The 27094-nt window shown below is 43.3% G+C and overlaps 2 protein-coding genes across 3 annotated transcripts in view; one reads left to right on the forward strand and one right to left on the reverse strand.

Moving 5' to 3' along the window:
* Window positions 1-4605, forward strand: part of st6galnac5a (ST6 (alpha-N-acetyl-neuraminyl-2,3-beta-galactosyl-1,3)-N-acetylgalactosaminide alpha-2,6-sialyltransferase 5a) — a 41261-nt gene extending 36656 nt beyond the window's left edge. For both annotated transcript variants that reach the window (XM_086088461.1, XM_086089320.1), the window contains exon 5: window positions 721-4605. In XM_086088461.1, coding sequence (XP_085944587.1) covers window positions 721-970 — 250 coding nt within the window. In that variant the 3' untranslated portion in view covers window positions 971-4605. The remainder of the gene's footprint in view (window positions 1-720) is intronic.
* Window positions 4606-6188: 1583 nt separating this feature from the next.
* The window catches only part of pigk (phosphatidylinositol glycan anchor biosynthesis, class K), a 40652-nt gene continuing 19746 nt past the window's right edge, over window positions 6189-27094 (reverse strand). The window contains exons 10-11 of the mRNA XM_086087573.1: window positions 25993-26068; window positions 6189-10668 (exon numbers count right to left, since the gene is read on the reverse strand). Of these exons, the coding sequence (XP_085943699.1) occupies window positions 10552-10668; window positions 25993-26068 (193 nt within the window). The 3' untranslated portion in view covers window positions 6189-10551. The remainder of the gene's footprint in view (window positions 10669-25992; window positions 26069-27094) is intronic.

The raw sequence follows: 27094 nt of genomic DNA on the forward strand, positions 1-27094 counted from the left end.
TTTTATTTATAATATTTTCCATATTGGACAAAAGCACAATATTGTCTGTGTGTTTTTTTACAATTGTATCGCCAACAATATCGTGATAATTATCGTATCAAGATGTTTAGATATTGTTACATCTCTATTCACCACTAGATGGCAGGCATGGCTTCGTTCGCACTTCAACCAGGTCTTCTACTAAAATGGGAGTCGGCCTAATCTTTTGTTTGCAGATTTGGAATGATATGCAGGATAAACACAGAAGTAGCTCAATAATATTAAAATGATGAGCGAGTTGATTTTTGTGGAAAAACTTAAATGTTGGTTTGCCGTTTTTGTGCCATCCTTGAAAATGTTAAGTATGTAATAAAAAAAATATGCAAAGAATTAAACAGTGCATCATGATCTCATGCTGCACAATTCATTGTGTTGCTCCTTCTGGTATGGCCACCTTGGCCACCAGGAGGCAGTATAATGCCAGCCATGTCGGAGTACTGCAAAAATAATGGTGGCCACACAAAATATTGACATTTTGGGCATTTTCACTTCGGCCCTGCAGTTGCCAGGGGTTTCGGTTTGAAGGCTACATTTGGAGTTATTTTGAGGGAACAATGCAAAAAACAAACAAAAAGACGCCACTTAAAAAAAAAAAAAAAAAAAAAAAAAAAAATGCAATACAGCGTAAATTCAAGTCTCGTAGAATTTGTGCCTCAGACATGCTTTGTCGCGCGCCCACAGCAGGGACCCCGCCCACCCATCGGTGCCCTACCACTACTACGAGCCGCGGGGCCCCGACGAGTGCGCCATGTACATATCGCACGAGCGCGGCCGACGGGGCAGCCACCATCGCTTCATCACCGAGAAGCGGGTCTTCGCCGACTGGGCGCGGACCTTCGACATCCACTTCTACCAGCCCGACTGGAGCCCCGCCCCCCTCCCGGCCAACCGCAGCGGGGACGGAGTCGTCGCCGAGGGACGCCAAACGTGATCGGATGCCGAACCCGCCTTGGGAACGCGAGCTGAATCTTGATTGACGCTCGTTGGGGGGGAAACGATTTCAAGGCTGCTGCCGAAGCGTCGCACGCGAGGCGTTCAAAGTCACGAGCCCACGTTTTGCTTTTCTCCTCATGCTGCGAAGGTGCGAGCAGCGAGCAGCAATGTCAATCATTTTGTGTGTGTGTGTGTGTCGGCACTGATAGCGAGTTCAATATAAAGTTATACTTTTGATGTTTTTCAAAGATGGAAGACGTCTCACGTAACGAGTTTTTTTTTTTTTAAGGGCACGTTCACACCCAAAATGTGTTTACTTACCAAATATGTCACCCATGTTTCTCTTTGCATTTCTTACTTTTGAAATCACCTCAATCTGACCACCATCCACAAACTCGATATAAGCTTGAATCGAACGTCAGCGCGCAGGTTCGATTTGACCCGAAATCTCATTCAATTGACAAGACAACAAGCCGATAGCAACAATTCCGAAGGGAGGGGGAGGGGCACATTTGGATGTACAGTGAACCTCTGTGATTCACAACAGATTTATGACTAACCACAAATACTGAAAATCCAAGAATAATCAACACCCTGTCATTGCCTATAGATGCCACAAGGTGGTAGCAAAGGGCTACTTTTGTCTTTTCGGATCCAAAATGCCATCAGATGGCGGCAGAGCAATTCGGATATGTAAAAATGCCGTACCGTAAATATGTGGGGGTTACTGTGAAAGTTCGGAAAATCCGCAAGTAAAAAAAAAAAAGGAGCATACCATCAACTAATGTCGAGGCGACCTTACGAGGGGGGGGGGGGGGGGCATCTGGCACCTGTCAATCAAATACCAGGACTACAACCTGGAAAAGTAGATGCAACTTCATCTCGTACCTTTTTTGAGCTGTGAAAACGTATCCACTCAGCCTCTGATGGAATACAACATTTCGTAATGCACTCGCTCTTGGCGGACCACGAGGCGCTCTAAAGTGGCCAGACTCACGGAATTCCTGGAGGGAAGATGTATTATTGCAGTGTGGTCTTAGCTAGCTAGCTAGCGTCGTGCACATTACAATTCACTGAATATTGCATACATTTCAGTACTTGCACGTCTCTATCAACTATCTTCATGTATTTATAAACAAACTTTTCAATTCACTTGACAAAGTCTTTAAATGAGCCCAGGGCTGGACTGGCTATGTGGCATTCAGGGCAGATGCCCGGTGGGACGGCCTCTTTTGGGGCAGTTGCAGTGTTTTTTTTTTTTAAACTCATTCACTCCCAGCCATTTTCACTGAAGCGACCCAGTTTTACTGGATTTGGACTGATTTTGCAAGGCCCACTGACTATTGTGTTCTATTGCTATAAAAACATGGAACCTCCCAAAAGAAAGATTAGAGTCTCTTCTTTGATCAGGATTTGTTTTTTGTATCAGTTTCCATTTTGCAGCAACTAACATTAGAATATAGCTAAATTTCATCAATATTCACATTCCTGGTGAAAAACTGTCCAAAAAAAAAAGCTTGTTGCAACATGGCCTTGGTTGATCTCTTATACTCTGCTGCCACCTGCTGGTCGTTTTTTTGTAATAACTGCCATTGCTTTAATCCACATCTTCATGTCAGAAGCTGCATCAAAGACGTCTGTATGCTCTTACATAAAAAAAAAAAGAAGGTATAAACACGTATTTGGGAGTGAAGGACAAAGTATTAAAAAACATTTACACGTTTTTGGGTTTGGATGAGTTAATTATTTATTTCCTACATTTTACCCCAAAAGGGACCAGTCAGTAAATCCAGTTTGAATATAGATCGCAAACTGAAACATGGAACTCGGCCGGAACGGCGGACGTAAGTCAAAAAATGTCTGGGCTGATTTTTTGTGCCAGTCCAGCCTTGAACGAACCCAATCGGAATCAACGATCCAAGACCGGCTCCAATGCAAAGATTTTCTTTGCCGACGCCATTTAACGTCATGCATCATTCAGAGAATTTCAGGGTGTGTTATCGCTGCTTGCAGCTTTAATTGCTTTTATGTCTGCGTGGGATGTTTTTCTTTGCGCTAAATTTCGTGCTCTTTCTTTTCACGCTCGCACTTCTCGCGACCTCCGCTGCCTGCGAACGAGCAACCGTCGGCGGCTTAATAGTGTGATTGATGCTGCGACAAGTCATGCAAACGGCGGCGCGTCACCGCAGACAAGAGGACGATGAAGACGGAGCGACTTTTCTCGGACGAGGACGTGACACGGCAATCGCGCCGCCGACTGCGCTTTTGTGCCGCCGCATATGGAAGCGGCCCTCAGGCAGGCTGGAGACGCTTTGACGCGCTCTCTTCCGCCGCCACTTCAACAACAATCAGGCGTCAGCGGGGTTAGAAACGGCGAGAGCCGGTTTTCCAATGATACGTGCTTGTGTCGAGCTCCATCTTGCTCGCAAAGGGGCGCACGACTCGCAGCGTGCGAATCACACACGTGGATTATTTTAGCTTCGTGACAATTCATGTTCAACTGGGAACGGGTTTGTTTTGTTTTTTGGCAATCTTCTTTCTCTGTATTTATTCCGGGAAGATTCCATGTCAGTGAATTGCATGAAAAGGTTGAAATAAACGTAAACTCTGTTGTCTCATGCAAATGAGCCGCTGCTTAAACTCGTTCCCGTCTACTGCGGGGCCGATGGCAAGCGCGGTTTTTGTTACCATGACAACGGGAGCAGATCAACTTTTACGTCACAATCCGGCAAAATTAGGAATAGTACGCCCAGACGTGTTTTGGGAAATAATCGATTTTGGGCTTGATTTACAAAAATCTGCTCGAATTTGATTGTTCTGATACGGTTCAATTGTACGTATTTGTCAATCCGGTTTGTGGTACCTCAACTCTGGATAGACAAACTTGGCTTTGACATTTTTTTATCTGTTGGCGCAATGATTTTATTGTCGGCAATGTTTGTTTACTACTTCCAATTCCATCACAAATTTCATTTTGTGGCACTCGCGCAAAATCCTCCGAAATACGTAAAGTGCAAAACCCTTTGAAATATGGTGGTCTCCACCACTTTCCCAACATGCGATCTTGTGCCGAATATTTGGGATCGCAGTAAAGAATCCAACTTCGAAGGTATCCTCTTTGCTTGATTGTGTAATATGACACTTGATGGGTGAGCAGACCTATTTAAATATAAGCAATTCGTTTTTCATAATATGTGCGATATAAACCTAACCTTTTATAAACTCAGTGACATCATTTCATTTTTTGTAATTTGACTCTTCAGGGCCACCGTAATGTCCCTTGCATAAGACACAGTACAGCTATAGTAGACACGTGGACAAAAAATTGACATAAAAAACAATGAATCAATTGTAGATTAAACTGGCCCTCAATTGACTTTTGGATAAAAAAAAAAAAATGGGGAAAAAGGGTCAACGACATCACTGAATTCAAGTGTTTTTAAAGGTGCCATTTTTTTTCTTTCCATTCAAACACTTGATGACAAATTAAAAAATTTGGGATTCATCACACTTATTTGACCAAAAAGACAGTGCCGCTTCTATTTACATTTTATTTCCCCCCGAGATAATTGGAAAAATATGCAACAGGTTTGTCTGTCCTGCCTTTTCATCAATTAAAATGGGTTTCATTTCTATGTCTGTGCAAATCGTTTTTCGGCCTATAATCAATTGAATAAATTACAAAATCAAGATATTTCATGTTCAAACTGATGAACTCATTTTAAATTTGAGCCCCAAAACACATCCTCAAAAAACTGGAACAGGTTCAACAACATCAAAATTAGGGGTGTCCGACGATTCAATTGTTTAATTATAATTAATCGCATGACTTCAATAGTTAACTCATGATTAATCATACATTTTATATCTGTTCTAAATGTACAATAAAAAAAATTATAGGTTTTCATACTCTTGTTAACAAAAATGAAAAAAAAACCTAACAGAAATAGTTCAAATGAATTTTTGACGTATATAGCCGTTAATGGCAGTGAATGAGTTAATTTTGTTGAAAGGTACATACATGTTTTGCCATCCAAGCAATGTCTCGACTTATTCCAGCAAGAAAATTCCAAATCATATTCTGTACTAGACTAGCCTGCCAGCAGTCCAGACCCGTCTAAAATATGAAAAGGAACGACAACGGAGTTGGTGGCCAACGGCAATTTCGGGAGTTTCCTGAATGGCGGCTCCATTTCAAGGCCGAAATTGTTGGGCATCAGGGCCAGCCTAGAATACTACGGGTGTGTTCGGAAATAAACTCCCAACATTCGTGTTCGGCCTAAGATGGCATGTTAGTGGCACGGATAAACAAAAGTTTAAATTAAGAACAAACAAAAACATAGTGAAGTAAAACTAAGTTCAAAACTTGCAAAATTCCCCTTTTGAACCACAGTCCGATGGCGTCCCAGAATCGTATTTGGCAACAGAACCTGCCAGAAATGCTAAATATGTTGCCGTGCACGAGATCCGCCGTCGTCAGGTTACTATTATTTGACCAAGCTTGAAGCAAACGAGACGAATTGGAATGCAGGTCTTACCTGCAACCAGCAGAGGTGCTGTTGTTGAATAACAGTATCGACGTCTTGAGCTGCAGCCACGCTACGCGTTGAGCAACATTCTGCTAAATATGAAACGGCCATGAAACAGGAGTGCAGAACATTCACAGACATTTTCTATTAAAAAGCAAAAATATCACCTCGTTGCTAATTATTGTTCTTGACAAGTGACCAAAGAAAATGTATTCCTGATCATTAAATATACTTGAGAAGATGACAAAGACCGCTCATAGAAGCACAAAACGCAGAAATGAAAATCCATTTTGAAGATGGATAGCATTTCAAGCACTTCATGCTTCTCGTGAAATTCTTTGCCGGCTCATTTGTTGCAAACTTGTTTTTGAAAAGTCAATCAATAAAAGTCATTCTTGGCATAAGAAAAATTCAGTTATAAAGGCGGGGACGCGATGGGGAGGGGGGACGTTCGCTCAAGTGAGGTTGACCTTGTCTGCCAAAATCTAATCAGCATTCCTGAGCCCCCCCCTGCCCCCCCCCCCCAAAATAAATCAATAAGATATTAAATTCACTGGCACGTTAGATAAAACTTAATTTGACAGGACTCGGCGGTGACGTTTTCAGAACAAGCTTGTTGGTGCAACAGTCCAAATGAAATGATACTTTAACGTGTTGGATTGATTCGCTTTCAGGCAACAACAAACATTGCTTTTTAAATTGTCCATTTTATTCATGAAGATTCTTCACTGAGATACAAAAAAAAGCAGACAAAAATCAGCAGGCAAGTCTTTCGTGTTGTTGTGAAACCAAAATAGAATGTTGCTGTCCAGTGAAAACCGCGTACAGAATTGCAATTGCGTTTGGTTCCGGACAGTTTTCATGAAACGCAGGTCATGCGATTTGTTGCACATACTTGGAAATGTGACTTTTTAGTACCGATGAAAATCTGATTTTCATCATGTATTAGAAACTTGAAGTGGGACTCCAAATTTGGGGACCTTTTGTGATTTATTCTCGCCACAAAAATCTTTTTGCAGATTGAGCTCGACATGGAATTCTCCTTGGACAGCAAGAAGGAATCGACTTCAAACCACCTCATCGAGGAGAAACTTTCCAAGTAAACGGCATCAAATGAGTCGTCTTACATTCCAAATGAACGCCCTACGCTGAAGCAGCTACCGTTTCAAAAGAGAAAACCGATCCTGTACCATTTTTCTGTGAATTGCTGGAAACGACAGACATGACAAAGCACAAGTTCACTGAAAAGCTTCCGCTTTATTTCACGCGGCAAGAGCGAAAGCTGTCGGGCTCGCGCCTTGTGTTCGTCACTTCAACGGAGCAGAGCGCTACGCCGGCGCTTTGAGGTCGTGCCACAAAAGTTCCGGGACGAGTATCACAAAATATTAGAGATAGACCGAGATTCTTTTTTCAGGGCAGATACCGTTGCCGATTATGAGGCCGATAATCGATATTTGGAGCCGATATTCATTTTCAGGGAAAAGGATTTTGGCGTGACATTTTTGAAAAATGTCACTCTCAATGTTGACTTTGTTGTAATGTCTTAAAGCACGTTTATTGAACATTTTTTTGTTATTTATCTTAGACAATAGACATCCTTTTCGATTGCTAACAAAACGTTCAGGGAGCTCCCAAGGTTATTACTACGTCTTAAAAAGTTACATGGAAACTTAAACAAGTAATTACCATAGCTCTCTAGTTTTCGAGAGGAAATATTTTGTTCCAAAACTTAAAAATACCTGAAATCTTAAAACTTTCACACTTATTTATTTTAATGTCGACCAAATTGTTCAGAAAGTTTCCAAGGTCAACAGCATCAAGTTAACTGAAAAAGTAAATAGTTCCTTGAGATGAAAATGGTTTTAGATTTTTAATCGGCCATCAGATTTTTAAAAAGTCCAATACCAATATTCGTCAAAATACCCAATATAGGCACCGATAATCGGCACGGTCGGTCTATCCCTACAAAATATAAATTTCAAAACCAGATCTACTACAAAAACATCTCCCAAAGAGATCCGAGAGTGGCAACTCGTAGCTGCTGGACCATGACAGTATGCCTGTTTACAATGCCCTGAGCATCTGACACTTCCCGGCCAAGTACAACACGATCTGAAATGCAGATGAACCCTTTTTCAGGAGAAGCCTGGGAAGATGACGTCAAAGCAGAAAAATTGTCATTTGGATTTGAAACTTTTTTGTGACAACCAGTCTTGCAACGCAGCTCGTATCTCGGATTGGACCCCACAAGTAGCACAAGTTGGAGTTCAAACGGAGGTTTCTGGACGGCCAAAAACCGCACAGCATTTTATCGCCGCCAAGGGAGGCACTTGCAGCAGCAAAAGGAGGATCTGCGAGTAATTAGGGAAGCTCAATACTGTCGGTTACGAGCGGTTGGAGACAAATTTGTTCTTTTGATTCAGCGGTTCATCTATAATCCGGGCACGCCATCTTGCCAAAATCAGGAAGTAAAACATGCTTACCTCCCCCAAAAAGGGGAAGGAAGCTGCGGGAAAGGGTTGGCAGGAAATAAAAAAGGGACGGAAAAGGAAGGAAGAGACCAGCACGGTATTAATAATGTAGAAGAAGAAAGGCACCCGGGTGGCTGATGCAGCAGCTGTCTGGTTTCGCAGAGGGGGGGGGGGGGGGGGGTAGTGGGGGGGGGGGGGGGGGCTGCGTGCTTTAAACATCAATCAGTCCTCCCGGCAATGAGGCGGTGATGTAGTGTCACGCCAGGAATGAAAGGGGGAAAGAGAAATGAAAGAAAGCCCATTATAATCACAGAGGATCCATCCGGGACGGCCGGCCGGGCTTACGGGCTTAGCGCTCACTTATCGGCGGGACTGCGAACGGCCACAGAAACAGCCGTCCGTCAGAGGGGGCCCGCAAGCTAATGGATGTTTCTGCAGGGAGGGCAATTTTGGCGAAACGGAAAAGTTGGGGACGGTATTGTGTGGGATTGCGAGCCACGCGTGACGGCCGCGGGCCGTAATGCGCGCCGACAGCCGAGATAGAACATCGTCATCTCTCGGCAGCGCCAGTCGCCACCGATCAGACGGGTCCCGTCTCGCTTTCCCCTCTCTGGCCGGCCCAGCAGTTTGGGCACGAAAATAGACAAAATATGCTGAGCAGAAAATCCGCTAAAAGTGATTATATTCTTATTCGAGGACTCGCTTCTGTGCACGCTTAGGCTGGAGTCGCACGACTTGCTTCAAGTCACAAAATTCCCCTTTTTACTCACGAGTGTTTTCACTTTCAAATCTTCGCACTCCAGCACAAAGCAACGAAAACTCAATTATTTTACAAGCTCGTGTCGTCCGTATGTCTCGTATGCGGAGGTCAAATTTAGGAGCAATTCGACAAAGTGTCTGGGACAAGTTAGTGTTTAAAGGATTATTGAAATTGGACAAAATGGACAAAGTTTGATCATGTCATGCCCCGCCCACAACCCAAGATGAAATCTAAAATGTTGGCACATGCCAAGTTGAAAACTAAACTTCTCACAGTCGAGTGCAGGGCTCAGCAAGCTTCCCTGTCAAAAGAGCCATTTAAGGTCAAATAAGATCGTCTGTCTGGAACCGCATTTGAACATTGGGATGAAGGAAACGGTGTCCAATATACCGAAGGCCCTAATTAGAGCTGCACGACGACACAAAAATATGACAGCAGCATTCAATATGTAAACATTATTTTGCTTCTACCTTTTCTTTTCCATTTTTGGACTTTTTTTCTTTTTGTAATTTTTCATACATTTTTAGACTTTTCCTTTCGGTCACATTTCTTATGGTAAATATCTGACTATCTTCTTCTTTCTTTTGGACATATTATAGTTACTTTTTAAACATTTCCTTTCCTGCCTTTTCTTAAATAATTGTCTGACATTTTTGGCAATGTTGAGGACATTTTATGTTAATTTTCGGGATTTCTTCTGTTATTGGACATTTTGTAGTTTTCTTTTCTACCTTTAAAAATAAATAAAAAATAAATAAATTTTCAGATTTTTTCGTTTTGTCGGCAATTCCAAATACATTTTATAGTCATTTTCTTCCTTTCTTTTTGTATTTTATGATTACTTTTTTGAATGTTTTGTTTTCTGTCTTTTTTATTCAATTCTCTGACATTTTGGGTAATTTCATGGACATTTTATGGTAACTTTTTGCATAATTTTTAAAACTTTTTCATCTCCCTTCCATCTCTCTTTTTCTGACAACTTAAAATTTGTACTCCAAAACTTTTCTTTTTTTAATATTTAAATATTTATTTCCCCCCCAAATCCAAATCATTAAAGAATGTAAAAATAACAACAATAATAATAATTTCTACAAAGATATTTTTTTAGAGATGCACAGGGAGCCACAAGAGAAGGACTCGAGAGCCACATGTGGCTCCAGAAGCCGCAGGTTGCAGACCCCTGGTCTAGCATCATCCATGTGTCCAGAACATCTGCCTCCAAATGAGGCTCATTTCCGTGAATTCCTCAGTAATATGTCGTCAAAGTATGAGCGCCGAAATATGCCCACAAAATGGCTCCCTTCAACCCAAAATTGCGGACTTCCTGTTCAACTTCTTAAAAAGTCCTTGAGACGTCTCTGTGCGTCTACGAAGTGAGGGTTTTGGTTTTTGGATGGGGGTAGGGAGACCTGTTCGGAACCCCTAAAATGTTTACCCGGAGGCATTGGCTTGGAAAAAAATGGCGACTTCTTAGCGATGTTGAAATAGCTCGCCCAAATAAAAATCTGTGATAAAGTGAATCGGCAGCAAGTGAGCCACGATGTCGCGAGGAACCGCTGTCGATATTTGGCAATCAGTAGACCAGACCTGCAATGTGAATCCTGCCTTAATAATGCAGAGAAGCACTTTTTGCATGCAAACCGTCCTCTTATAACTTAAAAAGAAGCCATTTTAAATAGAAAAATACAAAACATTGACAAATGTCTGAGTGTAAAAACAAACAGGTAAGCGTGGCCTCACAGTTGTGCTGCCGTACATCTTTCAAGGCTGCCTTTTCAAAACGGCTTCACGAAAAGCTCCGCCTCGCCCGCTTGGCGTCTCAGAAGATGTGCTTGAGGTGCTGCATGCCGTACGCCTTGAAAAACACCAGCAGGATGAGCGTCCACAGGCCCAGGATGAAGCCATCGGGGGGGTGCCAGTCTTTGGGTTTGGGCTTCTACAGAGGATGATGTAAGAGGAGGAAGAGGAGGAAGAGGAGGAGGCAGTTTAGTAACAGTCAGCATATTTCTCCCGTGGAGGCTACTGCTGATTACGCTGTCATTCGCACAGGCGGGCAAAAGCAGACACACACCGGCGGCGTCAGTAAACCTCCCTCGCCTCATGTTTGTCCCGTTCGCCGGCACATCATCATTTTGCGTATGATTATACTTTTAAATCTCCTCTTCGTATTAAAACGCGCATCACAAGGAGCACATTTATATGCTAATGCGACGGCAATATTCCCGCACCCCGATGAGTTACCCTCTAAAAAAACAAAAATGGTGAGGGGAGAAATAGAAACATGGGGGGGGGGGGGGGGGGGGGGGGGTCTGGGGTTTAAAGCTATACATGCACAGCGAGCAAGCACTTAAAAGAGATTTCGGCTATTTCTCATCCACGCAAGCTGACATTATCCGGTCAGAAGGTGGTGGCCTTTTTTCTTCCCCATCTACACAGACTGCAAAAAGTTGGCAGACAAGCACTCGGGATAAAACACGGCGCGTGGTTGAGTACACCCAAGCGGGGAAAGTGTGGTTTCTGTTTGGCAGGACGAGGGAGGGAGCGCGGTAAACATTGACACGGCAAGTGGAGGTAACGCCAGGCTGACGGGACGAGACCAACTTGCTGCAGGAAACTTTACGAGTCCAAATTTGGGGGCGGCTGGGGCTGGGTTGGGGTGGATGGGGGGCGGGGGGAGGTGGACCGGTGAGGTGCCTGGTGGGCCTGCAGTGCCCCGTCCTGCTGCGTTGGGTCGGGGGCGCGGGCCGTGTTGGGGTTGGGGGGGGGGGGGGGGACGGCGCTCCTGCTCCTGGGTTTGCACACCGGCCGGTGGCCCCGGCGGGGCCCGGGGGTCGTCCTTTGGCGCTGCCGCGGCCTGGGGGGCCCTGAGGTGTTGCGCTTGCTCTGTCCTGGCGAGGGTCGACGGCTCCCCTCTTTGGTGGAGATTTTCATTCACGCCAGATCCACCACACCAGCATCTATCGAAACTCAGACACAATCGGCTTCTTCCTCGGGTCGTTGAATCGGTGGAGGTCTGAGGTCTGAGGTCTGTGGATCTCACTATGCTTAGTCTGTCCTTCCTTCCTTTCCTCAGTCTCTCCTTTGGTAGGAAGGTAGTAGAAGTGTTAGAAAAAATCGATTCGGCAATATATCGCGATATTACAGCGCGCAATTCTCGATTCGATATGCGTCCGAATCGATTTTTAAACATCACTTTTCTTATGGGAATATTCAACAAAACGTCTTACTTAGGTTTAGGATTCACACATTAAGCATGGAAGAATGTTATATTAATGGAACATTAAGCCGTAATATTTGATTTCAGTGCTGTTCAAACATGAAACCGACTTCAACCTGTTTGTTAAATGCAGCGGCTCACTTAGAAGCCTGAATTTTCAGATCAATACATTTTTATACAAATCTTACAGTGTACAAGTTTACTGATTAGTATTTTCTAAATTTGAGTATTTATTTATTTATTTTTAATCGCAATAATCAATTTATAGATTAGTATCGGAATTCAATCATATCGAATCGAATCGTGACCTATGAATCGTGATACGAATTGAATCACCGGGTACGACAAAACATGGACAACGTTTTTGCAGCCAGTGCTGTCAATTTAGGATGGCCTGGTAGGAGGGGCTTGTAAAATGTGAGAGCCAAATGTGTCCTTCAATTCCGCATTACACAACAACTTGAATGCACAAACGCCGTCATAAAACTGTGTTACAATTTTGTTTGCATCCTTGCAACATTTAGTTCAGATTATTCAAGTGCTCTGTGATGCCAAGCATAAACGCAAGGTCCTGCAGCCACAGCGGGCGCCATCATTCGTTAACACGTTTACCGCTTTTCGCCACGTAAATCCAAGACGCGCTTGAGCACAGCACCTCGACTTAAGCGTCGTACTTCTGCGTGGCGTGGCGCGCCATTGGTAACGTCGCAGTCACTGAGAAGGCCGTCAAACTGACGATGATTGAGACCTCCGGCTCGGATGGAATTCACAGTTCGCACAACCGTCTCCGTGGCGTGATCCATTTTTAACGATTTGCAGCATAATGCCTCCTGATGCAAAATGCGATCAGATGTCCAAAAATCACCCTCTCCATTTGTGGCTTGCACTTTTCTCTTTGAACTTTGTCACAACACATGCTTTTTTTTAACCATTCATTGACGGCGCACCATCAGTAGCCAGGCTTACGGCGCGCGACCAGTCCGCCCCGACTCTGTCCAGCGCTACTCAGCGGAAAATGTCCTCAGCTGTCGTGGTGTCGGTCATGGGGACCAGCTTGAGAAACTCCCCTGTGACATTTTAAGTCTCAACTCCACAAATGAATATTGCCAGTTGAGCGATGTCCGTAATACTCTCATCGACGGCAACAGAAAACGCCAGAAATGACTCCACTTTGCGTTTCGGTTGTGGTCCAAATCTGCCGCTAGTTCTGAAATTCTGTCTACCACGCTATTTCTCGCCAAGCTAATATTGGCAAAAGCTTGTCGCTTTTCAGGACACACAATTTCGGCAGCCTTCATCAGCATGCAGTTTTTGGCGAACTCGCCATCGCTGTACGCCTTTGATGCTATTGCTGTTTGGCTAGCAATTACGTAGCCTCGCTTGCTTCTCGGCTCCGGGTGAAGACAGATTGTTGTTTTCTCAGACGCGCCGTCATTTCATTCGCCTTCTGTTTTCTAAATTCTCCGTGAAAGTTGTTGTATTTTTCGCCATGCTGAGTTTCATAGTGGCGCTGGAAATTGTATTCTTTCAGCACCGAGACTTGCCGCTGGCACACGACCTTCCCATTCACCTCCGTGAACATATAAGAATATGTCAATTTTTCTTAAAAAATCCCACACTCCACTTTTCTCCGCTTATGCTCAGGCATTCATGTTGTTTGCGACTCTGCGCTCACCAAAACACAGCGCACCCCCTAGCGGACAATAGCGGAACTGCAGATTTGAAAGAAAAATACTTCTTTTTTTTTTATGCAGATTTATCCCGTGGGCCGTACCGAACCCCATGGCGGAGCGGATTCGGCCCGCGGGCCGTATGTTTGACATCCCTGCGTTAAATAAATCTGCTGGCCCTCTTAAGGCTGTGTCCACACTTGACGGTTTGGGTTAAGCATGATTATTCTTGATGCGGTTTGAAAGCCACCATTTATGCACGTGACAGAAGATCTGGTATGCAAGCGATCTCGAGACGATTTTGGTTCAAGTTCATCTCAACTCAAACCCTGCGAGTCCACTCAAAATGGATCTTGGACGTCTCTAGCCGTCAATGGCAGCGAATGAGTTAACTCTTCTAATGCCAAACGTTATAGTTGACGTCAATTGACGTTATTGGCAATATTCATTGGGATTTTAGTATACGTCAATAAACGATTAAAACGAAATTTTCTCATAAATTTATAGGCAAAAATATATATTAAAATAATCGATTTAGGGTTGTATGAATTAATATCGGGCTCTGAAAAAGACAATCAAGCCATTTTTTTTGCCCCAGCCCTCGACGGTAGTCTGCATACAAGCCTCTAGTAGGCTGCCGGCTACAAAGTACAAACTGCAGATGGTCTTTTTTTTTCTGATCGGCAATGAAAGGCATTGATCAACATGTGCCAGTCATGTACTTTTCCACTGAAATAGGCAGATCATGATCGGTTGCCGATGATCGGGCTGCCACTTGTCGAAACGTAAATATTCACACTACTTTTTGGACAACACACATCTATGGAGCATAAATATATAAAGGCATGTGTTTTTTCTATGTATTGTATATATTTTTGTATCTTCTTTTCTAGAATATTACTATTCTAAATTGGAAAGTAATTTCTTACCTTTACAAAAGACATGACTGTCTTGCACTTTAAGACAATTTAGAATATATACAATTTATAATTATTGAATTACAATTATGAAAATAGTATTTTCATCTTATCCTTGCTGATGCCAATGCTTGTGTAACACTTACACACTCTAACACAGTGATTATTAATACATGAATTTCTTGCACAAAAATTCATTTGCGCATAATTAAATTTGGAATTTATGTTTGTGGAGTTTTTAAATCATGTCCTTGATATTCAAGAAGAATTGATGTGCCATGAATATATCGTCGCTGCTATGTGAAAAACACTTAATGTCCTTTCCCCCCCATTTTTTTTTATTTTTGGGATTTCTAGTCTGCATTCAGTTTCATCCCAAAAACATAAAAATAAAAAAATGGGGGGGGGGGGGAGGACATAAGTGATTTTCACATAGCAGCGACAATATGTATATTTATCGATATTGGATTGAACTGAATCGAATCAGAAAAAAAAATCAAAACCGAATTGATTCAGGGAATTAGTATCGATACTCATCCCTAGTAACGTCCTCTCCCCTTAAAATTGCACGTTACAGACCAAAGAAGTAACGGAATCATAAACCAAAGGAAATCAGAAATACACAACGGTAAAGTTTGGTACAGTCGTCGTGTTCCTCATGTCTTCTCAGCTTGTACAAAATGTACATACAAAGTTTGTCTTGCTTCTTTGGTTGTTACTAAACGCATCTATTTTTAGCTCTCTGACTAACAGACAAGATTCTGAACGCCTCCTGTCAACCTTCCCAGAAGGGAGCCATTTTTAGCACAAAAGACTGATGATTATTCTGCCGTATGCTAACAATCACCGTCGACTGATCCTGACACATTGGGTCAGCTTGACGTTGCCATCTTCCTGAGAAGCGGTTGGGGAAACAAAATGGCCAAAATCCGGCGCACACAACGTGACAAAAGAAAGCAAATGATTCTGTCCTCGACACTGGGTGACAATTAAGGGAGGAATTATTGGTTAGGGAAGCAAAAAAAAATAAAAAATTCACAGTTCAAGTGCTTACGTATGCAACGACCTCCTTGCCTTCACGGCAAATGACGTGACAATGCTGCCAATTACCACCGTCAAAAGACTCAAGCCGTCAGTAAGTCCCACCAATGTTGGACTGCAAATATATTGAATTGCTCAATCAAGAGGAATCAATGGAGCGTCTCTCCCTGCGCGGAATGCAAATGACTTCTCGTTGGTGAGGCCGCGTGAGGGGGGAGCTCAGGGCAAGGTTGAGCGTCAGGTTGGCAGGTTCAAGGAAAAAAAAAGAAAAAAGAAAGACGTTTAATTTACACTGCAGATGCACCGTGGTGACTCCGAACGGGACACGGTGAAGGAAAAGATGTCAGTTCATCGTTTCTGAGGAGCTTCTGTACCATTTCGAGAGTAAAACAAATCAGTGATTCTTAAACCCTAACCCTGGTACAAATGCCACGAGCGGTACCAGCAGGACGCAAAAGCATCACTGCCAAAGTGCAATTCAGTCGTATTTGACATTTGCATTTAATCTGAAAGAACTCAGAACATAAACAGTTATGTAGAAAAACGTTTACCTTCGTCTGTGTAATCAATTTGTGAAATCGTTTTGCAGGTACAAGACGTATTTTGCAAGGCTATAAGCTTTTTTGGGTGGTACTTGATGTAAACATTTGGAGAACCACTGATCTGTAAATTAATTAACATTTGGTTGTCATTATTTGCTCGAGAATAAACAAACATTTGATCTTTTAGCTTTTGCATGGTCCTTGAGAAATGAATTTTTAGTTGGTAAATGGTGTGTTTGAGTGTTTGCATATATTCATGAACGAACCTCCTGTGATGCAGTCGTGGAAAGCCATTTTGAGAGTCACTTTTCCACCCAATGAAAACTCCTACGTGGGCTTATAACATTTGAATAGAAAACAAAGAGGAACTTAAAAAAAAGTGAATATGAGAAAATGTAGGCATATGTACGACGGCGTATTAGAGCCACATATAAATATAGATTTTTTGGAGGGTGGGGGCAATATTCCGAGAAAAAAACGTGCAAATTTGCCACTTTATAAAGTGTGTGTGTGTGTGTGTGTGTCCCCAATACGCCGTTGTGCCTGTGTGAAGCAGATGTGAGTGAGAAGAATAGTGGGCAGAGGACTTACACCTGAGGAACTCCGCCGCCAACTCTCCCACGGTTGTTTCCCCATTGTCGGTTGACAGATAAATGGCAAATACTGTGAGTTGCTTGATTTTCACTTGTCAATATTCATCAGCAGCTCAACTTCGCAAAGTTTGACGCAGGACAGCGATAGATATTATCGATGTCCAGAAATGATGAATAATGTATCAGGTGAAATAATGATCGATTGTATCGCAACGCTTTTGTCTAGGAAGAGTTGGCATTGGATATATACGGTGTCATGAAAAAGTATTTGCCCCCTTCCTGATGACTTTTTCACGGCGCTGCATTTGAATGAAGCCTGAGGAACGCTGCAATTGACTCTCTGTATATTAAAAGTAAGCTTTTTATAATATACTGTATGACCACTTGGTAAATAATGTCTTCACTCCACGACAAGCGAGCTCTGGTGAGCTCAAGAAGCCACAGAGGGCAAACCCGTGGACGCTGACAAGACCCGACAGAGCGTGTGACCATCAGGAGCGGTTGAACCGCGCGGCACTGACCGCGCGCGGTTGAACCGCGCGCCGCTGACCGCGCGCCGCAGCGCTGCTAGCGTGCACGAGAGGAGCGTATGGCCTCAGTGGAGCAAAATGAGCAAGTTGTTAGCACCATGCGACAATAAACATTGTTACTCTGTGCCACCTTTTGCTGTCACGTGTTCACGGCGCTTCTTTGGCAGGCTTTTTGCGACATACACGGCTGTCGATGCTTTTTCGCTATGCCCCTTTTTCAGGCTATTGCGACACAACCTGCTGTCACGACGCCGTCTCTCTTTTTCAGACTCGTGTATAATAACACTGCTTTCCCACCACTCTCACTTCATGGCTGTTTTTCTGACTTTTGTAGACCGCTGCTACACTTCTGCTCGAAACGCCTCCTGATCTGGATTCTTTTCACATTTCCTGTATACGCATTTTGCATGGCGCTGCATGATATTTAATTTAATGGGAAGAGCGCATTAAAAAAAGAAGGGCAGGTTTCCGTAACCAAGGCTACATGTTCAAAGATGCCTGCATATGTCATTTATGGGCACTTTTACAAGAGGAAGACAAAAATGTGAAGAGGAAAAACGTGAGTGTGAAAGGGACATTTCATTTAAAAATATTGCGAAGGTAGACGATAAACGAGCGAAGGGGAGAGGAAGGCTGCCTGTTTGGTGACCTTCACTGATTGAACCGTTGAGTGAAGCAGCCTACCTCCATTACGCGGGCTTAGTGTTGCATATTCGATCCGACGGTAAAATCAATTAATGGCAAAGCCATCAGATTGATTGGAGATAATTAACAAAAGATGCTGACGGTCGTCCGGAACTCCGACGAACGCGACTCCAAGGTCGAAAATGGATGTCATGAGAGCATCGCCGCGAAAATGCCTTGACATGTTTTCACACAGAACATAAGAGAGCAAGAACAACTCGACACTTGAGCCTCGCGCCTAAACTCCGTAAACAAATACAATGCAGCTCAGCCTCTGACAAGCGACGCACTTTTAGCATTAAACATTAAACTCAAGATGACTTTGTGATATTTCAAATGTGCATATTTTCTTTATCAACTAATGTTTACTCACTTTCGAGGGCCACCATTTTAGGTTTTTCACTCTCACAGGAGTGCGACGTCGCAAGAATGTGACGTCACCAATTCCTAACCTGCTTAATTGAATAAGGAAGAACAAAGCTGCATTCGATTTCATGCACCAAAGTTACAAAGTGAATCCTGATCATAAACGACATCGACATGCACTTAGTGAGTTCGAAGCCCATCTGGATTTCTTTTTGTGGATCTTGTTCACATCAAGAATTTGATGTACGATGCTTTTACTCTTTGCTAGGATTCCTGATGGCCGCTGTGTTTTTTTCCATCTCAGCCATGGTGAACAACATGCAATTATTAAATCCATCACAATGTATTCTTGCTTTAAAGGTGTTTGGTTTCAGTTGCTCTTAAAAGCATAACAATTCAGAATGTTTAACTGTTGCTGTTGCACACATTGGCGTCCTTCATAACCAAAAAAAGAAACAACTATCGATGTAGCACTTTCCTAAAATCTGCAGGGGCGCCTTGAGATACGAGTGACCCCACTTGCGAGTTTTGAGATACCAGCGTTCGTTCTGACCATTTTTGCTTTGACTTGCGCGCACAAATTCGAGATACAAGCACTGCTTACTTCATAAGAAGCAGCAGAACGAACAGAAACGGTTTCATTCTTTACAATTACTGTACAGTTGTGCTTTCTGAGTACACTGTATGGTTGAATGCCCATAAAATCCTAAATACTTGTGGCGGCAGTTTTGATTTTTATCAAAGATTGGTGACATGAGTAGAGATGTGCGTGTGCATTTTGGTGACGATTCATAGCATTTTTGTGTCATAAAGCAACATTTAGCTTTTGTCCATTCACAGTTGTGCTCATTAGTTTACATACCCAAAGGGTAAGTAAACTTTCAAGCACAACTGACAATGGTTTACTGTATAATTTTTCTTGAAATGAGTTATTAGCTAACTCCCAAAAGCGTACACAAATGTTCTATTTTAAATATTGCCCTTATATGTTTTTTTTTAAATGTTTTTTATGCTAAAGCATACAGAAGGCTTTGATGCAGCCTCTGAACTGAAGAGGTCGCTTGAAGCAATGGTAGTTATTACAGGAATCGGCCAGCAGGTGGCAGCAGAGTATACGAGATCAGCCAAGGCCATGTTGCAACAAGCGCTTTTCCACAGTGCTTCAAACACATTTGTGAATAATGATGAAACTTCAGCTATATTCTAATGCTAATTGCTGCAAAACGGGAACAGATACAAATATAAGAGACTAATCTTTTTTTTTCCTGATGAGACTCTTTCTTTTGGAAGTTGTAGGGCTGGGTTTAAAACAAATATAATCGATATTGAATCTATTTTCCTTTTCGAGCATGACATTGATTCATAAAACAATGCATCGATTATTTTAATATCTCTTTTTTCATATATTAACAAGAAAATAGAATAGAAGAAAAGGCCACTTTTTTTTTTGTTTTAACTTATTGCATTTTATGACAATTCAGAATCTTTTTAATTTATATTTACAATTATTGAATTTGAATTATAAAAACATTTCCATCTCATCCATGCTGATGTGTAACACTTAAGAGATTATAACATGCTTTATTTTCATTAATAAATAAATAATTTAACCAGTTACTGCCTCTGCAAAATGTAATTTGGAATTTAATGTTTGTGGAGTTTTTTTTTTTTTAATCATGTCCTTGATATTTAAGAAAAACTGATGTTCCATAATTAATCAATATCGGATTAAACTGACGTGAATCAAATCAGAAAACAATCTAAATTGAATCGAACTGAACTCTTGTGAATCAAAATCGAATCGATTGAGGGAATTTGAATCGATACCCAGCCCTCGTTCCATGTTTTTACAGCAATAGAACACGATATTCTGTGGGCCTTACAAAATCAGACAAATCCGGTAAAACAGGCGGGAGCGAAGGGGGTTGCTTCAGTGAAAATGGCTGGGAGTGAATGAATTTGCATTACTTTCATTAGGGAAAAGATGATTTGCGATATGAGTGCTTTGAGAGACAAGCATGGTCACGAAATTAAATTAACTTTTATCTCAAGGTATCATCACTATGTTGTATATTTTCTATATTAGTGAATTATATAATCGTTTTTAATCTTTTTGATAAGTTACTGGTTGCACCGTGCAGGATTTTATTACATATGCTCCTGTTTACAGAAAAGCACTTCCATGCTTTGCATTATCTTTCTTTAATTTCTTTTCTTTCTGTACCTTGCATGTAAACCGAACCAAATGCTGAGCAGAGGCACATTTTACAGTCAGCGCTAATCGAATAAATAAGAGTGGGTGGCGAAGGACTCTGATCAACACCATCCCACGTCCACTTTGAAAAGAGTGTCATTGTGCGACCGGCGAAGGCGGTAAGGAATTCATTTTCACCGTTCGCATTTTCAACACCCTCAATTCTCTGGAGGCGTATTGTCAAGCTGGTGCAAGCATAAATAACCGTTCTGAAGCACGGCAAATCATGAAAAAAGTCAAATACACGAGAGAGAAGTGAGCGAGAGTTCTTTCCAGCAAGTGTAGTGAATAGGATGGGATGGAAGGGGGGGGGGGGGGGGGCATCATCCTGCCACCAGCGACAATACATGAATCAAGACTTCACACACACCATTTTTACAAAGCACTACCCACATATTTGCTGTCAGTCATCCTGATGACTTTCCTATTTGCAAGTCTGCGCATGCTCTCGTGGAAAATAAGAAAATGCTGTGCCGAGCGCAGGGAAGACAATCAATGATTGGATTTGTGTTTGTCGCCACGGGCGGCAGACCCTCTTGGGCATACTCAAGACATCAAATCGGTGCCAAGCTTTGCTCGCATCTTGCTTCATCGCTCGAGTGCGTCCGCATTTCAAGTACAAAGACGTCTCATCGAGGGATTCTCGCAGCGCGACAGCAAATGTGAGGGAGGGGTTAGCCGTCAGCTAGCTCAAGGGGATGCTGGTCAGATGACCCTTCGTGCAGATGGCCGGCCGGATATGAGGACCTGCGGGTACGACTGGAGCAGCGAGGCACCAACGGGAGTGCGAGAATATAATCAAACATCTGCGGCAGGGGTCACCGGGGTAACACAATCTATAATACGTGTGTATTTACAGGCACGGGGACGACTGGGGAATAAATCAAAGGGCCTGTAAAATGCTCAACTAACGAGCAAATATGAGTGGACTGCTTCACTGAGGAAAGCTGGGACCTTGAAAATTCCGGACTTTTGCAAAGGGACGCCAAGGGTGACCAATGTGGACACCAGGTAGCCCCCAGGGACCACTTCAGTCGCTCGTGGGCTATATTGCTATTCTGCAAATAAATAAATAAATATATGAATAAATAATGCCACTTATACCTGAGCCGTTTTGGTTCTGTTTAAAAAAATAAAATACTTACATTGGTGTAAATTCTTTTTTTTTTTTTACATTTTAGTATCTTAAAGTCAGTATTGTACATAAAACATAGTAGAGCTGTCAAAATTAATCGACTAGTAATCCATTATTAAATTAACCAACTATTTTAATAATAGAGTCATCATTTGGAGCATTTTTTTGTATTTAAAATTGTCCAAATCCTCTGATTTCAGCAAATCAACAGGAATTGTTCACCAATTTCTGTAGTCCTTCATGACAGAAAACGGATTATCTTGTGCATTTAATCAAAATAAAACATTTGCAAACTTTACTTTAGAGAACAATGACCGGTAACATAGTACAACATCAATCCCCCCTTTTTTAATCACTATACGAATACGAAGTACGAAATAAACACCAATCACCGGTTAATAAACAGTAATCGGGGTGGAAATGCTTTTGTAATACATTTTAAGGCATAAATTATCTAATTAGTCGATTCATTGAATGAATAACTGATAGATTAACCCATCCATCATCTACCGCTTATCCGGGGTCGGGTCGCGTGGGCAGCAGCTTTAGCAGGGAAGCCCAGACTTCCCTCTCCCCAGCCACTTCAACCAGCTCATCCGACGGGATCCCAAGGCGTTCCCAGGCCAGCCGAAAGACACAGTCTCTCCAGCGTGTCCTGGGTCGTCCCCGGGGCCTCCCGCCGGTGGGACATGCCCGAAATACCTCTCCAGGGAGGTGTCCAGGAGGCTTCCGAACCAGATGCCCTAGCCACCTCAACTGGTTCCTCCCAAGTCGCAGGAGTAGCGACTTGACATTGAGTCCCTCCCGGATGACCGAGCTGCTCACCCTATCTCTAAGGGAGGAAACTCATTTTGGCCGCTTGTATCCGGGATCTTGTTCTTTCGGTCACCACCCGCAGCTCGTGACCAAAGGTGAGGGCAGGAACGTAGATCGACCGGTAAATCGAGAGCTTTGCCTTTCGGCTCAGTTCCTTCTTTACCACAACGGATTGATACAGAGTCCGCATCACTGCAGACGCTGCACCGATCCGCCTGTCGATCTCCCGCTCCAATGTACCCTCACTCGTGAACAAGACCCCAAGATACTTGAACTCCTCCGACTGAGGACCATGGTCTCGGATTTGGAGGTGCTGATCTTCATCCCAACCGCTTCACACTCTGCTGCGAACCACTCCAGCAAGAGTTGGAGATCATGGCTTGAAGAACCCAACAGCACCACATCTTTTGCAAAAAGCAGAGATGCAATGTTGAGCCCACCAAACCGGACCCGCACAGCGCCTAGAAATTCTGTCCATAAAAGTTATGAACAGAATCGGTGACAAAGGACAACCTTGGCGGAGTTCAACCCTCACTGGGAACGAATCCGACTTACTGCAGGCAATGCGGACCAAACTTTGACATCGGTCGTACAGGGACCGAATAGCCCGTATCAGGGGGCTCGGTAACCCGTACTCCCGAAGCACTCCCCGAGGGGCACGGTCAAACGCCTTCTCTAAGTCCACAAAGCGCATGTGGACTGGTTGGGCGAACTCCCATGCACCCTCGAGGATCCTGCCGAGGGTGTAGGCTGGTCCACTGTTCCACGGCCGGGACGAAAACCACACTGCTCCTCCTGAATCCGAGATTCGACTTCCCGATGGACCCTCCTCTCCAGCACCCCTGAATAGACTTTACCAGTGAGGCTGAAGAGTGTGACAGGGGTTTCTGCCAGAAGTTCCCAGCAAACCCTCAAAATACGTCTGGGTCTGCCAGGTCGGACCAGCATCTTAGCCCGCCAACACACCACCAGGTGGTGATCAGTTGACAGCTCCGCCCCTCTCTTCACCCGAGTGTCCAACACATGCGGCCGCAAATCAGATGACACGACAAGTCGATCATCGAACTGCGGCCTACGGTGTCCTGGTGCCAAGTGCACATATAGACACCCTTGTGTTTGAACATGGTGTTTGTTATGGACAGTCCGTGACGAGCACAGAAGTCCAATAACAAAACACCGCTCGGGTTCTGATTGGGGGGGGGGGGGGGGGCGTTCCTCCCAATCACGCCCCTCCAGGTCTCACCGTCATTGCACACGTGAGCGTTGAAGTCCCCCAGCAGAACGAGGGGGTTCGATGCATAAGCACAAACAACAGTCAGGACCCGTCCCCCCACCCGAAAGCGGAGGGAGGCTACCCTCTCGTTTACCGGGGTAAACCCCAACGTACAGGCACCTAACCGGGGGGCAATAAGTATGCCCACATCTGCTCTGCGCCTCTCACCGTGGAGAACTCTACAGTGGAAGTCCAGACCCTCTCGAGAGGATTGGTTCCAGAACCCAAGCTGTGTGTGGAGGCGAGTCCGACTATATCTAGTCGGAACTTCTCAGCCTCACATACCAGCTCGGGCTCCTTCCCTGCCAGAGAGATGACATTCCATGTCCCCAGAGCTAGCTTCAGTAGTCGGGGGTCGGACTGCCAAGGCCCCCGCCTTTGGTTGCTACCCAGCTCACTGCGCACCAGACCCCTTTGGCCCCTCCCACAGGTAGTGAACTCATAGGAAGGGGGACCCACGTTGCATTTTCGGGCTGTGCGCAGCCGGGCCCCATGGGTATAGGCCCGGCCACCAGACACTCGCCTTCGAGCCCCGCCTCCAGGCCTGGCTGCCCCCCCGGTGAATATTAAGAAATAAAAGATTAACCCATTCTAAAAAATATTCAATAGTGACAGCACTACAACATTGCATTAATGAAGACAAGCTAGCTAGCTAGGCAGCTAGCCAATGACGACGAGAAGATTATTTCTGCAAATTAGCCCTTTACACTGGCAGTACTCAAGAAGTAGTTCGAAGTTTCAAAAAGATTAGTGACCCCAATTTAAATGTATCTGATTAGTTGATTAATTGAATGAATAATTGATGGTTAATCAGTTCTAAAAATATTCAATAGTGACAGCACTACAACATAGCATTCATAAAGCTAGCTAGCCAGACAGACAGACAGACAGAAACGAGATTTACCTCCAAATAATTTCCGCAAATTAGCCCTTTACACTAGCAGTACTCAAGAAGTAGTTTTAAGTTTCAAAATGGTTGGTGAACCCAATGAAAATTAATCTGATCAGTCGATTAATCAATTCTAAAAATATTCAATAGTGACAACACAACAACAAAGCATTCATGAAGACAAGCTAGCTAGCTAGCTAGCTAACTAGACAGTCAGCCACAACGAGAAGATTTACCTCCAAATAATTTCCGCAAATTAGCTCCTTACACTAGCAGTACTCAAGAAGTAGTTTTAAGTTTCAAAAAGGTTGGTGACCCCTGGACTCGACAGTACCACTTTTCTGGATGGAAATCAAACAGATGGGCTTAATACTGAAAGTCAGATGTTTTCCGTGATGAGAAACTCGAGTTGAGGGAGGTGTTCGTTTGTCTCGGTGGATTTTTGGTTTTCATTTGAGGTTTGAGGTCTGTGAATTACATTCAGAATCTATAGGAATGCTCATTGATGCCATTTTCACATAATATAAGATTATTGTGAGACTTCTGCTGTTTTGCCTAGCGACAGAGTTCAAATGGGTTCAGCCGTTAACTCTTTGAAATCATTTTGCGAACAATGGCACTAATGAACTCCTGGGAAGATTATATAGTGTGTGTTTTTTTTTTCTTCTGCTGGGAATAAAATGAAGCGTCTACAGCAGCAGTTCTTAACCCGAGTGTGATTGAACCACGGTGGTTTGGGGGGCCAGTCTCAGGGGTTCAACGGAAATGATGACGCGCACGCACACACCTGTCTTGATTTGTTTGGTGAACGCTTGCAGAAAACTTGCAGAGTTCAAACTAAAGTTAGTAAATGGGGTCAATTCATTTTCCAGCAATGGGCACGATTAAAAAAAGTTGTGCAAAAGATTTGTTTTTAACAGGCAGCACGAGAACCAAAGGATGTTTTACTGAACAGACAATAACTTTTTTTGTGTATGACTCTGTGCTGTGTCCAATGTGCTGCATGCATTTGTGACTGTAACGCAAATTAATACATCAAAACTGGTCAGAAAAGAACACTATTGTGTTAACTGCATGCGCATATTCTCCAGCCACAATCAAATATGTCCATTGTGCCGGATTTCACGGCTGCCCCTTCAAACCGGGGAGATCAGGACTCGCGTTTCACAGTCGCTATGGTAGCCATAGAAACGGCACAAAGACATCTGTCAAGGGTTGCCCAACACGACATTGTGAGCAATCTTTAAATGAAGCGTGGACGCACTCGAAGCAACATGGAAGAACAGACGAGGGTCCTAATGTGTGTGCGTGTTATGCAGAGTGCGTCTCTTACCTGATGAATGATCTCAGACACCGGCAGCTGATCCACATACGTGCGTGACTCCATTCTCAGCTCTTCGCTTTTGGACCTGAACCGAAAAAAAAAGAAGAAAAAAAAAACGATTAAAAAGCCGCATGCTTATTCCACGGGTTCCATAAAACGGGAACAGGCTGCAGGATTTGTGAACGCACAGGAAAGAGACTTTTATTGGTCTTGTCAGTTTTAATAAAACAAAGGATTTTTGAGAGCATGTCCACATGGAAACAAGCTTGTCTCTTTTTTCTCTTTTTTTTATCACTTCAAAGTTCCGTCCACAAGGAACCAGCGTTTTGGGAGCACAAATAAAATATTTTTTTTAATAACCAGGTCCAAAGTCAATAAATGTGTAAACATTGTTGACAACACATTAAAAAAAAATCTGATAGGATGATGCTGTAAGTGATAAAAACAAAAACAATGGTGGATCACCGTGTTGCGATCATGTTGCAGAAGCTCTTGATCATGATGAGGATTGGCAATTTCATGTCCCCACGTTAACTAGATGTTATTTTCCGCATTATTAATCCATTTAAAGGGGAAGTAAACCCCCCCACATAAAAATCCTTGACGATATGCTCCGTGCAGCCCCACTCGTCTAAATATGGAATTCTGGTTCATATTCTGTTGGTGGAATGTGAGTTAAGCAGTCAAATCCAGCAGTATACATCTGAGGGGGCGGCCATTTTTGCCACTTGATCACGAGAGAACATGGCATCACAGTTGCTCAGGGAACGACCAATCACAACTCACCTGTTTGCTGAAGCTGAGCTGTGATTGGTTGTTACCTGAGATGTCATCTTCAGTCGATAGCAAGTGACAAAATGGCCGCCCCCTGAGATGGATAAAAACGGCTGGATTTTGCTTCATAACTCATATTTCACAAATGTAATATCAATTAGAATGCCACATTTAAACTAGTGAGGTCGCATGTAACATATTATCGTCGGGAAATGTTTAAGGTTAAAACTCTACTATCGTCCTCAATCTCAGGAGTCGATTAAATGTTTCTTATGCAATAATGAGTAAAAATAGGTTAGATAGATTTGCGTAAGCCTGCTTTGTTGAAAATGATTTA

Source organism: Leptonotus elevatus, chromosome 1 (assembly GCF_054856555.1).
Source record: "Leptonotus elevatus isolate MCC_2025b chromosome 1, RoL_Lele_1.0, whole genome shotgun sequence".
Lineage (NCBI taxonomy): Eukaryota > Metazoa > Chordata > Actinopteri > Syngnathiformes > Syngnathidae > Leptonotus > Leptonotus elevatus.